The sequence below is a fragment of the Molossus molossus genome, unplaced genomic scaffold, assembly GCF_014108415.1.
Source record: "Molossus molossus isolate mMolMol1 unplaced genomic scaffold, mMolMol1.p scaffold_m16_p_4, whole genome shotgun sequence".
Lineage (NCBI taxonomy): Eukaryota > Metazoa > Chordata > Mammalia > Chiroptera > Molossidae > Molossus > Molossus molossus.
The window spans coordinates 17,169,360-17,184,097 of NW_023425377.1; the positions used below are offsets into that span (position 1 = coordinate 17,169,360).

Sequence of the window (14,738 nt, forward strand, 5' to 3'; positions counted from 1 at the left end):
AGGAATGAACTCCAGTGTTCCTTTCTCAGGACAGCCTTTCCAGGTCCCCACCCCAAAGACCAGTCCAGGTTTAACTGTCAAATACCCCCAGGAACTCTTCATTCCCGGGGAGCAAGTCACCTCCCTTGTCACTGAGCGTTCATTCGTTTTTGTTCATGTCGGTTCAGCACCGTATCTGTCTACTTCGCTCTCCTATATTCCAGCACCTAGTCCGGCCCGTGGACTCACTCGGGTTTCCCTACGTGCTAAGGAAGGGAGGTTCTGCAGCTGCTCTCCTACCTGCCGGCCATGGCTTTGTAGTAAGCAAAGATCTGGTCCGCCAGCTTGTAGACAAACTGATCGAAACACAGGTTCACCTGGCAAAGAGGAAGCAGGAAACGTCAGTGGTGCCTGTCTAGCCTCATAACAGAAACTTGGGCAACTCAAACAGGGCAGTTGGGTAGGGCTGCCCAAAGGGTGTCGTCGGGCGAGAGGCTTGAAGGACAAGAATAAAAAGAGTCTCTGGCCAAGTGAACTTTGGGACATCTGGTCCCTTGCTCTCAAGGTCCTCAGTGAGGCACAGAGAAGGCGACCTCAAAAGCTGTTGAGGACCTGCCCTCCCCGCCGGCCCCCTCCTGGATGCTACAAGGGGCCCGCCCAGGGGGACGCAACACAGGTCTGCGTATCCTGCGATTGCTCATGTCAGCCTCCCCGGGCCACCTCTCACGGTAGACTTTCTCGTCTTTTCCTCTCATTGTACTTCACCTTGCTTTGCAAATAAAGAGGTAGATGGTGGTTAGAAATTTAAGCATTTAAAAATATATATATTGCTTAAAAATCTTTGATTTTCAGTCAACATGGGACTGTCTTGCCGTTTCAATGTTTCACCACATTGGTGATGCTCTGGTGGGAAGAAAGTTCACATCAGACACAGAGGCTCAAACTGAAATCCCCCAACGTGGCCAGAGCAGGAAGTGGCCAAGGGTGAGACCTGGAAGAGGCGGGGTCCGACAGAAGCAGGGTGGTGGCTTCTCACCGAAGGACAGAGATAATATTTGAGTGATTAACCTTCTACTCTTTGCTTACCAACCTCTTAGCTCTATGAGGCTAACTCCTTATTCAAGAGCTTTTATGGATTTTATCCCCCAGGGTTGATTCTGAACACAAAAACGCAGTGCTGTGTACAGTGCTGGCCTCATCTGCCGGCAACCAAGGCCTCTGCCCTGGACTTGGAACTTCAAGGGCACTGGGTCTCCTCCAGGCAGAGTTTGCAAGGTCCAGGTTAGGGTGCCCACTCAGACCTCATGATCCTCTTCTAGAACCAGCTTTGAGTACCCTTGCCCAAATGGCCCAATCCCCTTCCAGGCCCTTGTGTTTGTCTGCCTGGGTTTATGTACAACCCTAGGACTGGCTGTATTTTCTGGACAAGGTGGTAGACAAAGCCTGGGTATCTACATACATATACCTGAGGTCCTTCATGGTGGAAAACAGGGTTTGGGGATGGGATAAGAAAGGGGGCAGGAGACAGAGGATAGGTGTGCATTGCATTTCAGCTCCCGTAGAAATCTGAGGACCTAGAAAGAAAGCTTTTCTTTGGAATACAAAAACTTTCAAACAAACTTGGTGGTAATGCATACCCCGAAACACTCATATCTTTCCTTTATAAATAAGAACACCTGTACTTGTAGGACAGTTTTACCAAATTGGCCTCGTTCTATATTTATGTAACCCATGTACCTAAGTAGAACAGAGACTATCATTCCGATTTCCAGAAGGCAAAACGAAGTCATGTTTCTGTTCCTTGTTGGCCCATGGTAGGTAGGACTATACTTCCTCGCTCCTCTTTGAAAGGAGGTACAGCCACGTGACTTGCTTTGACCAATGGCATGTGTCACTTTCAGGTACAAGCTTTAAGTATCAGAGTGGAATTCACCCTAACCCTTCCCACTGCCGTGGCAACTGGTAAATATTACAGATGGGTCCCAGATTGAAGATTACATAGAGCAGAGCCCCCAGCCAATCCATAATGGAGAAATAAACCTTTGGTATCAAGGTACTAAGAATTTGGGGTTGGTTGTTACTTCATCACAACCTAGCTTATCCTGACCACTACAGAAATAAAGCCACTGAGTGACTCTCTAGCAAACAGCATAACAGTTGAGAGGACAGCTATTTCAGTTCTATCAGTACTAGACAGAGACTCTGGACCCTTGAGCTAATGACACTTGACCACTTGAGGTCTTAGATTTATTACCTGTCAAATAGATAGCAGCTCAGACTTCTTTAAATGGTCGTACAGACTATTTAAAATGTTATGTAGTACTTAGCCCTGCATCTGGCAAATGGTAAATATATAATAATTGATAGGTCCACTACCGTTGTTATTATTAGCCAAGTAATGCCACCATAAAAGACCCATTGGGAAATTAATTTTACCCAAGTAGTGTTATCACTTGCCATCCCTTAACCATTTGAAAACGAAGGACCATCATCCCGGTGGAGGTCCTTTCGGAGGATCGCGATGTTTATGAAGAGCACTCTCCGGAACAAGTCACGATCCTCCCCGCTCCCCATTCATCTGCGGAGATCCTAACCCCAGAGGTGATGAAGTATTAGGAAGGGGGCCTGGGGGGGGGGGGGGTGAGGTCCGGAGGGTGGAGCCCTCATGAATGGGGTTAGAGCTCTTACGAGAGGCCCTAACAGCTCCCTCGCCCCTTCCACCTTCTGAGGACACGCCGAGAAGTCTGACCCAGAAGGGTGCCCTCACCCAACCATGCTGGCACCCTGATCTGGGCCTCCCAGCCTCCAGGCCAGTGAGAAACAAGTGTCTGTGATACTTTGTTGCAACTTGAATGGACCAGACACCCCACTCGGGCCAATGGCTGAGCGGTGAGACGCCCGGCCTCCGGGAACAGGGTGACAAGGCGACAGGGCGACAGGAGAGCAAGCACTTGCCTCGGCTTCTACCTCGTCGTACAGGAACTGCTTTTTGAACTTGGTCAGAGCGTAGTAGGCGCTGTCATTGTACAGGTCCAGTGGGTAGAGGACGTACCTGAAGCGGGAAAAACAACGCCGGCGGCTCACTGACCGATCCTCTCTCACCGCAGGCAGACTACATCCGCCCGGGAAACGGGGAGATTTGGGCGAAGGGAGCAAGTTCAGAGACGGGAAAAGAGAACCTTTCAGCACTCTGCGTTCCCAGCCTCCACTTAGGGACGACTTACTTTACCATCCGCCCCCAGAAATCAAAAGCCCATGATGCTAATAGACCCAGGTCCTGAAAACCATGAGCTAGCTTCCTGGTCCCCAGAGATGCTCATTTCCCTGGCATGCCTGTTAAGGGACTGACAGGAAGAGCCGATGGGCTAGCAGACTTCTGGACCTGTCTGCAAGGCCGAGTCAAATCTGCTGGGACCTTGCCCGGCATAATGCCTCCTCTGGAAAGTTCTGGGAACAAACAGAGCTCGCTGGCAATCTAGCCTCCACCTGCACCCAGGAACCTCCTTGCCGACCCGATCCCGCCTCTTACTCCATCATGGAAGGCTCTTTGGTTTCCAGGATATGGTCTGTGAGGATCCAAGGCATGGACATCTCAATAGGAAACTGGATGCGCCGGCCCATGGTCAACTCCAGGAAGAACTCTCGGAACCAGAGCTGCGAGAGGTCACAGCACTGCTGCAGGGCTTCTGGACAGCAGGGGGAAAGAGACCGGGGTTACCCAGGAAGCACCCAAGGATCTGAGAGCTTCCTGTTCTTAGGAATTGTCATTGTTATTCTTGGGACTGTACGCAGCAGGCCCTCATAAGTACGACTTGCTGGGTAGCGCCTGCCCTCTTGAACGTGAATGCCAGGCGAACGTCTCCTTGGAAGACAGGGCTTGTGGAGCTTCAGAGACGGCGACGGTGCGTCGGGGAGGGGCGGCGACGTTAGAGCCTCTGGCACCCTCACCGGTTCCATCAATCCCCTACAAAGCCATCCTGGAAATGCTTGCTACACAAAGTGTCAAGACAGGTCTCCGAGTGTCCACCTTCAGCCCCTTGCACGTGATAACTCTGAACTCACTGGTCAGAGGCCTTGCAGGCCCTGCCTAGGCTGCTGTCTAAGAAAGAGCTCTGGATTGCTGGTGAAGATCTCTGCGGGAGCAACAGACGTGTTGTCCCTCCCACAGTCCTGGGAGGCTGCTCTCTCTTCCTGTACTCTGCCCTGTCGCTTCTGCTCACACATCCTCCTAACGGGAAAGGAGGGGGGGACACAGGATGGGGCCGCAGCCCGGGAACCTCCGTTGCTAGGAGCAACGAGCACTAACCGGTCAGAACTGCTGCTTGGACACAAAATGCTGACCTAGTCCTAGGTGTGTCTGTGCATCTTGCTGTTTCTGATTCCCCTCTACTAAGGACTTCATGACACATTTGCCACAAATGTCTACTGGACAAATATTTCCAGCTAAGTCTGAAGAGCTGGACCAAGCCCGGCCTTTCTAAGCTCCCAGAGTCCACCAGGAAGTGTGTGTTTTTTCCTTGGTGGCAAAATGTACCCCTTGGGGTCAGTGATCACGTCTCTTTGCAACTCCTGGCCCGACGGCTTAGTGGCTCTGGGACCAGGCAGCCCACGCTCCCCCCAGACACCGTGGCTCACCGCTGATGTTGAGCAGGTGTGTGAAGAAGAAGGACTGTTTGTGGAAGTCCTCGATGGCGAGCACGATGGGGCCGTCGAGGCTGCTCCTCAGCGTCTTCTTGGAGCCGCTCTTGTCTGCGATGAGGGACTCGAGCATGGTGCGCACCATGTACAGCTTGAAAGAGAGAGACGGCATGTCAGGGGCTGGCCCTCCACTGGGGGAAGGCTGCTTCGAGCTCCGTTTATATACATCTTTTTCTGTAGATGTCTGTCTTTAAAAAGCTTTGCCTTAGGAAGCACCCATTCTGGGGTTGGAGAAGCGAATATGGAGCGTGTAAACTTTCAAGAGGAGACTAGCCGGCCCGGGAAGGCAGTTCCCTCCGGGGCCTGCAGCATCCCTGGGTGGGGGGCCTGGCAAAACCAGGGAGCCCAGAGGCCCAGGCTCCTGTCTGCTCTGCTCGGCCAAGGGTATGGACCTCAGAGGACCTCACCCCATGTCACCCGCAGTCACCCCGCGTTCCTGGACAGCCGCAGTGGCACCGTGGTGCAGCACTGGACTGACACTCAAAAGCCGTGGGTGTCAAGGCCAGGCATTGCCACCGACTTGCTGTGTGACCTTGGGCAACAAAGTCCCACTCCGGGCCTCAGTTTTCTTATCTGCTAACGTGAGGGGGTTGTACCAGATGCTTTCTCAGACCAGTTCCTTTTAGCTCTAACATTCTGAGGAACTGCGAAATGGCATATGATCAGAACAAGCCCCCACCCCCGCCCCACCACCACCTCAAGTTTCGGACCCTCCGCGGTTGGAATCCGTTACTGAGGAAGTTCGCCCTCTGGTGGCACCAGCTGCATTGCACAGCCTGCCGGGATCCTGGGCTGCAAGCGGGTGACGGTTGGTACTTACACGGGAGCCTACTAGACAATTCCCTCTTACAGAGGACCTTAAGGGCAAAGGGCACAAGCGCTAATCTAGATCTTTCCACCTCATTTGCCTTTGAATCTTAGGGCTGGAAGGGGCCTTGAGGAGCCAGGCTAGTCCATTCCTGCTGCCTCTCGGAGAAGTGTGCCCAAACCAACCCAGCCAGGCGGTGTTATACCAGGGATCGGCAGCCTCTTCGGCCCTGTGTGCCACCAGTGGGGTGAAACAAAGCCCGCGGGGACCACTGGCAGGCCTAAGACATAGATAGGAGAGAGGAGGAAGGGATGGGAGGGCAGGAGAGACAGGGAAGAGGGAGAGAGAGAAAAGAGAGAGAGAGAGAAAAGCAAGAGGTATTGTATACGGTGGGAAAGCCATCACGACGGCTGGGGGGCACTTGCCGACCGCCTCTGAGATGCTCCAACCTCCCTCTGCCACCGCGTCCGACCTTGCTGCCTCCGAACCTCCTCTCGGACCTCACCCACCACGCGCCTGGCACTGGGCAGCGCAGCGTGGCCACAGACAGGAGTGGCACACCACCCCTACCGCGGCCTTCCCTTTACGGGAAGGAGCCACCACACATGCCGTTTGCCAGCCGTCCACCCTCTGCAACCCTGTCGGTGGGTGTATCTATTATCCCTAAGAACTGCGAAGCACTGTTCTACTGACGGGCGGCGGAGGCCTCAAAGAAAGGATCAAGTCCATCCGTGTGGGTGTTGACCGATTTGTATCAAATTCTAACTATTTGAAAATTTGGTTTGTCCATAAGAGGGGAAACTCTTTCCCAGCTACTTTGCTTAAACAGAGGCTCACCAGCAGTCAAGCCCAGCTCCGCTGGACGCCCATGTCTGCCGTGCTCCGAAGGCTCTGGCAGAGCCGGGGTGGGAGTCAGGAGACCTGGTTCTTGTCCCACCTCAACCTGTGACTCACCTTGTGGCTTGGACAAGTCACTTCCCCTCTCTGGGCCTCAGTTTCCCCATCTGTAAAATAGGGGGAGGGGACTGGGACTAGCTCGTCTCTAAGAATTCTTCCAGCTCTGAGGTTCTCGGAGCCTATTAAATGCATCTGTGCCCCTAATCAGACCCGGTGCTGCTGGGGGTGCTGATGGGTGGGGACATGCACCTTTCTCTTGTCTGTACAAATAGTCCCCGTCTCCTCTGTCTCTGCCTGCTGGCCCCATCGCTCACTGTTCTCCTTTCCAGTTTCTCTTTTGCCTTGTCTGTGTCTCCCTCATCCATGTCTCAGGACTCCCAGAAACACCCAGAGCCCCGCTCTGCCCCTCTGGGGCATCCTGGGCTGGAAAGGTCTCTGGACACTAACATCACACAGACCTTCGTAGAAGCTTCCTCAGGACGGTCCCAGCCAGCAGGCAAGACTAGAGCAAACTGGCCACGGGTGGTGAAGCCAGGGTGGTTAGCGCCGAGAGCGCCGAGAACAGTTTGCCCGTCCCTCCTCCCGACCCCTGCCCAGACACAGACACACACACAGTGGGAAGGGTCCGGGTGGGCCTCAGATGGCTCAGATCAGATGATCCAAGGACTCAGGGTTTCAGAGCAGAGAGAGGCCTAAAGGTCACGTGAGGTGGAGATTCCCAGCCTGGGGCTTCTGGGGCCTGGAAGACCTTGAAAAGCTTCAATGGAGCTGTGTGTTTCCCCTAATACGTCAAAAAGCCGACCAGAAACGGTTTATCCTGTAAAGAGGTGGCAAAGCTCTAACTAAAACGCCCAGACTCTTCCATCATTTTCTGTAATCTTACAGCTGCTTTGACTACGCCTAAGCCATGGGCACTGGTTGTTTTGAAGTTCCCGTTGGAAACCTTGAAAGTCTCTGATTACCAGACATTCTCTAAGGGGTCACGGACTTTTGGGGGGGTGGGGGAATAAAAAGAGGTATTTGATCAGTAACATGATCTCATCGAACGTTTTCGTTTAACGGAGAAGGTAATCAGAGCTCAGAGAGGTCAAGCCACTTTCTCAAGATCACACAGCTAGGACGTCACTGCAGGGTCAGGGGCAGGGGTCATTAAAGAGGGATGGGACAGATGCATCTAGAACCTACTTTAAACTCCTCCTACACGTTGGAACCAGTCCTGGTATTACCCCCATTTGCCAGATTAGACAACTGAGGCACAAAGAGATTACATAACGTGCCCAAGGTCACACAGGTATTTGGACGAGAATCCAGGTCTCCTGAATCTTAGGCCAGTGGTCCTCCCTCCTATATCAAAACAAGATGGTGGAATAAGACTAGAGCCTTGACCCTGCCCCTCCTTCCATGAGTACCCAGCCCCAGTGCCCACAGCCCAGCCAGGGTGACCTACCATGGCCTGGCTGGTCTCTGAGCCACCTACCTGTGTGCTGGAGGGCCCCACAGCACGCCGGGGCACCTTGATGTCAAACCCGCCTTTGGGATCCTTCTCCCCTCGCAAGCATGGGTCATTGGGGGGCTCTCGGCCCCCCTCCCAGTCACAGATGGTTTTCCGAATTGCCTGCAGGACACTGGGAAGGAAGGACTGAGGCTCAGGTCAGGCGTTACAAGGAGGTAAACACTGCGGCCTGCTTCTCGAGGCTGTGGTGTCCAGGACCACCTTCTAGAATTCCCGGGGTGCTTGTCAAAGGGGCTCCTCCTGGGCCCCGCCCCCAGAGATGCTGGTTTCAGAGCTGAGGTGCAGTCCCGAGTCTGCCTCCTGCAGGTGCCCCGGGTGAGCCTAATGCCCACTGGCTATCTGAGACCTAGCTGTGAGCCCGTGCACTGTGGACAACCTGAGTGAGGCAGGATAGCTGTTTCTGTGTTTGGTTCGAGGAGAGTCTCATTAGTCAACTAAATCTCTGAATATTTAAAATCTTAATCATTGCTTACATCTGTTGCACACTTACTCCATGTGGCTGCTTAGGTCTACACATGGATTATCTCATTTTATCATCCCAACATCCTATGAGATAGGAACCATTATCATCCACATTTCACAAATGAGGGAAAGTGAGGTTCAGAGAAGGTAAGTGACGTGACCTAGTTCACATAACTAGACAGCGGTGGACAAGGGCCTCCCAACCAGAGACTGAGGACCCGTTTGTCTCAAATGTCCCACCTCCTAAGAAGGCCGCCCTGGAAGCCGAGTGAGCAGGGGACCTCCTCTGCTCTGCACCTCGCACCCCTGATTCCCGATGTGCCCCTGCAAAGGGCCATCTGAAGACCCACCTGATGAGAACGTTCTTCTTCTTCCGCACCGCCTGCCTCAGGGGCTCGCGCAGCGTCACCTGGGCGAAGTCCTGCAGGGCCGCGTAGATGGTGTTCCTGATGGCCTGGTTGAAGACGCTCTCCATCCTGCCCATGAGCACCTGCAGGCCTTTGATCATGGCGATCACCTGGCCAGGCACACAGCAAGGTCAGGCCCCTGTACCTGGCACACCTGCGTGTCCAGCACCCTCACCCCGTCGCGGGGAGGGTGCTGCGTGAGACGCCCAGAGCACGCGGCCCGGCTGCAGCGTGCCCACTCGCGGCTGGGTGAGAAGCGCGCCCCAGAACGGAAATCAGCACTCGGCCTCCTTCACCGAGGAGGCCTGCTGCCGGGCGAGATGGCAGCTGCTGAGTGTCATCGGCGCCACTTCCTACCTTGCTGCGATCTGGTGACAGATGGCAGCTGGTCCATGGTCCACAGTCCACATTTTGAGTACCACTTGGACTTCTGCAGGGTTCTCCACAGAGCACGCACCCACAGACCATATCGAGTAGAACTTTTTATCGTACAAGTTAAATTTTTTTTTTTTTTACAATCTTTGCTTTTGAAACAATTTGGCCAGTTGCTGCTTGAGTCCATACAATAGGGTTCCTGTAGAAATCTCGGGGGAAAAGCTCCTGCCCCTTCAGCTGCCTCCTCCCCAGCCCCTTAACCCACTCATCTGTCTGCAGGAGCGGGGAGACAGGTGTCTGATGGGCATAGCCCAACCTTGGCTCTCCCTTGGGGTCTGCCTGCCTCCTGGGTGTGTGCCCTCTCCCCTGGGTTCCTGTCTTCTCTTCATCACCTCCTCCCATCCTGAGGAAGGAAGGCATGTCTTTTTGTAGCTGCTTTGCCTGTTTCCCAGTGGGTAAGTTTAACAGGATGGGAGAGAAATAGGAAGACCGTTGTGGCCTTGAGTGGAAGGCACAACCTCTGGTACCACTTTACCGCCAACAAAGCTGATCCTTTGTCAACCCACCCACCCACCCCCCATCAGCCTCAAGTGCTAATTCCTAGATTGGTTTAGAATTCAGAGAAGAAAGCATGTGCTAAACCAGCCTCGTGACCACCGTCACACTTGTCATACCCATCGTGATGCAGTCAACTTCCTCCCCCTGCACCAGACTGTACGCCCTCAGGGCCAAGGCTCAGCCACGCTGTGCGTGCCAGGGCCCGGGCCCATGTGAGCCATTGAGAAATTTTTGTTGAAATGGAATGAATCAATTTATCAATCAGCATAGGTAACAATACGCCTTTTCCTTCCTCTAAACCATAAAGGACGAAAAAGAACATGTGAGTTAGGGGAAATGATGAGAACAGAGTTCAGAAGGTGAATGAGGATTTTCCTTGGAACCAAGAAGGCTAATGGTTTTGCTGGGAGAAGCTTTAGTGCAGAGAATGCTATAATGCCACAGTGGGACAGAAGCCTACATAAAGAAACATGACGTCACAACAGAATCGGAGCTCCTGGCTAGGATGGAACGAGGACATAGTGGAACGCAGGGAGGAACAGACAAGGACGCAGAAGCACTCCAAACACCGTAGACAGATCTGGTCGGCCTGGGGAAACCTCACCAACCCCGGGCCAGGCAGAGATGTTTAGCTCGAATTCAAGAATCTCAAACCATAAAGTAATTGGTAAGTTGGACTTTATCAAAATTAAAGACAGTTGCTGTTCGAAACGCAGCACTAAGAAAATGAAAGGTCATAGTCATCGATTAGGAAAATTATCTGTGACATATATATGACTGAGGATTTGTATCTATTTATTTTTGTTAATCCTCACTTGAGAATATTTTGTCATTTTTTTTTTTTTTTAGATAGAATAGAAGGAAGGGGGGGAGAGAGGCAGAGAAGGAGAGGAGAGAGAGAGAAATCTAGATGTGAGAGAGACACATCAGTTGGTTTCCTCCCACACAATCCTGATTGGGGTTGGGGACTGAACTTGCAACCCAGGTACGTGCCCTTAACTGGGAATTGAACCCAAGACCCTTCGGTCCTAGGGTTGATGCTCTAACCACTGAGCAACTGGTCAGGGCAGAACTTGTATCTATATTATATAAAGAATTCTCACTAATTAACTAGAAAAAAACAAAGCTAGTACAAGGAAAAAAAACCACATTAGACCATGTGGCAGCAATAAACAGTAGTTACTTGTTTATAATAACATAGAGCAATTATTAATTTAACCAAAAAGTGTGAAATTACCACTTTGGGAAATGAAGAAGAAAATTGGGTGAGTTGGGGGTGGAGAGGTAGAGATAAAATAATTAAATAGTTATTTACCAAAGTAAGAAATCAGTAGAAAATGCCATAAATGGAAAAACCAAGAAATAGCCCTATAAGCCTATTACTTAGAAATAGAAATAAGTCCGGCCAGTGTGGCTCAGTGGTTGAGCGTCGACCCGTGCACTAAGAGGTTGCTGGTTCGATTCCCGGTCAGGACACGTGCCCTGGTTGTGGGCCCGATTCCCAGTGCGGGGGGCATGCAGGAGGCGGCCAATCGATGTTCTCTCTTGCCGATGTTTCTATCTCTCTCCCTCTCCCTTCCTCTCTCTCTAACATCAATAAGGGGTGGGGGATAAAAATAAATACCAGAAGAAATTTAACAAGTGAATATTTTCCTACTTTGGGATTTGGGGAGGAGTGTGGTGTTATTCATTTTTGCCTTGTTTTATTATTGTTAAATGCCAAATAGAACTATTTTTCTTTAAAAAGATTCTTTTACATGTCTTACTAATAAAATAAAAACGGTGAAACCTCTCCACGTAAAGCCAAGTGAGGACGAGAAGGAGATAGAACAAAATGTTACCGGTGGCTGTCTCCGGATGATTTTATGTGGGGCTGGAAGGAGCATTTTCTAACCCACATACGTGCACATGTACTCCTTCTACTAGGGAAAGAAAGGCATGTCCAGTCTTGCAAAGTTGTATGTCCCCTCTGACTAAGTCTCATTTTAAACAGAGGACTTTCTCTTTCAGTGAGGATGATGGGGAGACTGTCTTCCAGGCCCTTAGCCAGGTCGGGGGTGCACTCAGTTCGAAGCCAAGTGTAATTACAATTGGTCTCCTGCCTGAAATTACACCCCAGAGCCCCAGTCCTATAAACTGCAGCCCAGAGATGGGCTAAAGAACAACTTGAACCCCTTATATGTGTCTGACCCTTTGTCATCATTGACATCATTATCTCCTTTGACAATGATTGTTTGAATGACCCTGGGATGGAGCGGGTAGATTGTTGGCTCCATTTTCCCGATGAGAAAGCTCAGGCTCAGAGACATGAAGCGACCTGGGGCCCAGGGCTAGTATCCAGGTCTCTGACTTTTAGGCTTCAGATGGTCATAAAAAAGGTAGCTGTCACTCCCAACTTAGTATGAATGAGTCCCCACCCCCACCCCCGCTGCCCCAAATAGAAATATCTTTTTGCAATGAAACAAAGAAGGAAGCAAAAAACAAATGAGAAGGTTATAAATCAAGAACCAAGGGTCTCCCCTCCAGAAATCACCACTATTAATGGTTTGGTATACATAAATATAAATACTTATATCCTTCAGTGTTGAGCAAATACGCAAAAGTATATTAACTTTACTATAAATGAGATCATTTCTCACAGGCTGTTCTTTAACCTGTTGTTTTTTTTAAACCTAACAATACACTGTGCATATCTCTCCACATCAGTACATCTATTCTAGGGGCCACACAGCATTCGATGCCATAGCTGTATTTTCATTTGTTCTCCCTGGCCCCATACTGAGGGACATTTCAGTTGTTTCACGTTTTTTCATATTATAGACAATACTGTGTTAAATATCTGTGTGCATATGTCTGTGCAGTTGGCTTACTTCCCTGCAATATGTTCCCAGAGAACTTCTGGGACAAAGGGATGCACATTATACATTTGACCACATCCAATCAGACGGCCCTCACAGAAGGACTGTAAAATGTCGACAGGCCCCCCAAAGTCCCTGAGAAGGTCCGTTTCCCACACTCCACCCAGCAACAGGCATCGCCAAGCTTCTAAGTGCCTACCATCCTGGCTGGTCAACACTGCCTCATCTTACTTTCAATCTGCAGTTCTCTCTGAATACTCCTCGTTTTGGGCCTGTTTCTGATCTCTTTCAGCTGTTTTTGTTGGTTTCTTCTGTCAGTTTCTTTTTGCCCATTTTTCTAGAGGAATGAGCACTGTCCTTTGGATTTTTAAGAACAGAATTAGTTTCTCATCGTTTGTGAATAACTTGACAGAGATGGATTCGGGTGGCAGGAGGGGACCAAGGCTCCCGTCTTGCTCAGACCCACACCCTCCCCCAGCCAGCGACCCTGAGCAGCCTCCCGGGGGCTGGAGGTGACAGGTCAGCACCCACCTCCACGAAGGCGAACTTCTCCTCGCTGGTGTAGTTGTAGCGCGTGGCTCTCTCGTACTCCTCTGCCGTGCCGGGGCAGTCCTTGTTACAGAACTTGTCTGTGGGGTGCACCAGCTTCCAGGAGTACTGGGGAGATGGGAACAGCCCAAATGTCCATCAGCGGAGGGAGGAATGGACAGACAACACGGGTGTGACCATGCCCCGGGAGACCATTCAGCCACGGAAGGGCATGGAGTCCTGACTTGTCCTACTATATGGCTGGATCTTGAAAACATACAGAGTAAAATAAGCCAGCCACGAAAGACCACATATTACAGGACCGTACTTGTAGGAAACATCCAGAACTGGAAAATCGATGGAGATGGCTTAGGGCTGGGGAGACGGAATGGGAGGGGGGAGCGTATCTTTGCGGGGGTGGAAGTATTCTGAATGTGTGGTGGCACAACTCGGGATACATACTGAAGACCAATGAAGCTACATTTTAAATGGGTGAATGGTACAGCATGTGAATTATATTGTAATACAGCTGCTAAAAAAAAAAAGAGCGTTTGGGGAGAGGCAGACAGATTCCAAGTGAACAGAGGTCGGTCTGGGGGGGGCTCTGTCCCGGGACACCTACCACCTCCATGACGTGCGCGCTCCACTTGGACAAAAGCTGCAGGCCCCGCAGGGCCAGGTCGAAGAGCTCCCGGTACTCCTCGTCTGACTTCTGGCTGTCCAGCCCGGAGCCCGTCACCACCTGGGGAGTGTCAGCCATCACCCCACCGTCCACGCGCCTGGCACTTTCATACATTATTTCACGGATTCCCCCAAGAACACCACAAGGAGGTGCTATTATACCCTGTTGACAGATACGCTGAGCCTCGGACTGTCTTGCTCCAGGCCGCGTGGCTTGTGAGTGGGTGAGGGTTCCAACTCAGGCGGAGTGACGCCAGCCCCCCACTCACAACCACCCCGGCGCCGCTCCGAGCACCGGCTCTCACTCCTCCGACTGCAGTCAGCGGAGGACGTGCGTACTGCAGCCTCGGGGACACACCCCTACCTGGGCACGTTAAATATACACAAGACGCATTTGTCACAAAGCAACGTCACTCTTAATACTCTGACTTTCTGTTCTATTTTACACAAAAGTGCTCATCCCATACCACTAAATTGATCTCACAACTCATTAATTAGACATGTGACCGAAAACACTGGTGAAGACAGACACCTATCTGAATGTACAATATTCCGCAATGAAATATAATATATAGACAGGCATGTGCCTAGATCTAACATGTATGTGTACGTATGTATACACACACACACACATACACGTAGAGCCAGTCCTCATTACATGTGGATTCTGTACTTGGGAATCCGCCTGCTCAATGTTACAAATAACATTTATTTGTAACCTCACAAATCGATACTCGCAGCCCCTTTGTGGTCGTTCACAGGCATGTGCTGAAGGACAAAAACGCAGGTCATGTCCCCAACAAGGCGAGGTGAGGCCTCCGGTTTCAGCGTCCACACTGTAAACAAGTATCCTGTCCATGATTTAGTGCCACGGGTCGGGTCGCGCATTTTCGTACTTTTCATTACTGATGATTTCACTATTTACAATGGCCCCAAGCCTGGGCTGAGGTTCTGTCCAGAAGGCCGAGAAGTAA

At 51.2% G+C, this 14,738-nt stretch overlaps 1 protein-coding gene across 3 annotated transcripts in view; it reads right to left on the reverse strand.

Moving 5' to 3' along the window:
• The window catches only part of CYFIP2 (cytoplasmic FMR1 interacting protein 2), a 115,785-nt gene that overhangs the window by 62,698 nt on the left and 38,349 nt on the right, over positions 1-14,738 (reverse strand). For 2 of the 3 annotated variants that reach the window (XM_036241187.1, XM_036241188.1), the window contains exons 12-19: positions 13,706-13,825; positions 13,087-13,212; positions 8,708-8,874; positions 7,860-8,007; positions 4,615-4,768; positions 3,509-3,665; positions 2,935-3,031; positions 280-356 (exon numbers count right to left, since the gene is read on the reverse strand). In XM_036241187.1, coding sequence (XP_036097080.1) covers positions 280-356; positions 2,935-3,031; positions 3,509-3,665; positions 4,615-4,768; positions 7,860-8,007; positions 8,708-8,874; positions 13,087-13,212; positions 13,706-13,825 — 1,046 coding nt within the window. Of the gene's footprint in view, positions 1-279; positions 357-2,934; positions 3,032-3,508; positions 3,666-4,614; positions 4,769-5,690; positions 5,766-7,859; positions 8,008-8,707; positions 8,875-13,086; positions 13,213-13,705; positions 13,826-14,738 lie in introns of all 3 variants that reach the window. The other variant, XM_036241189.1, reaches the window with a different exon arrangement.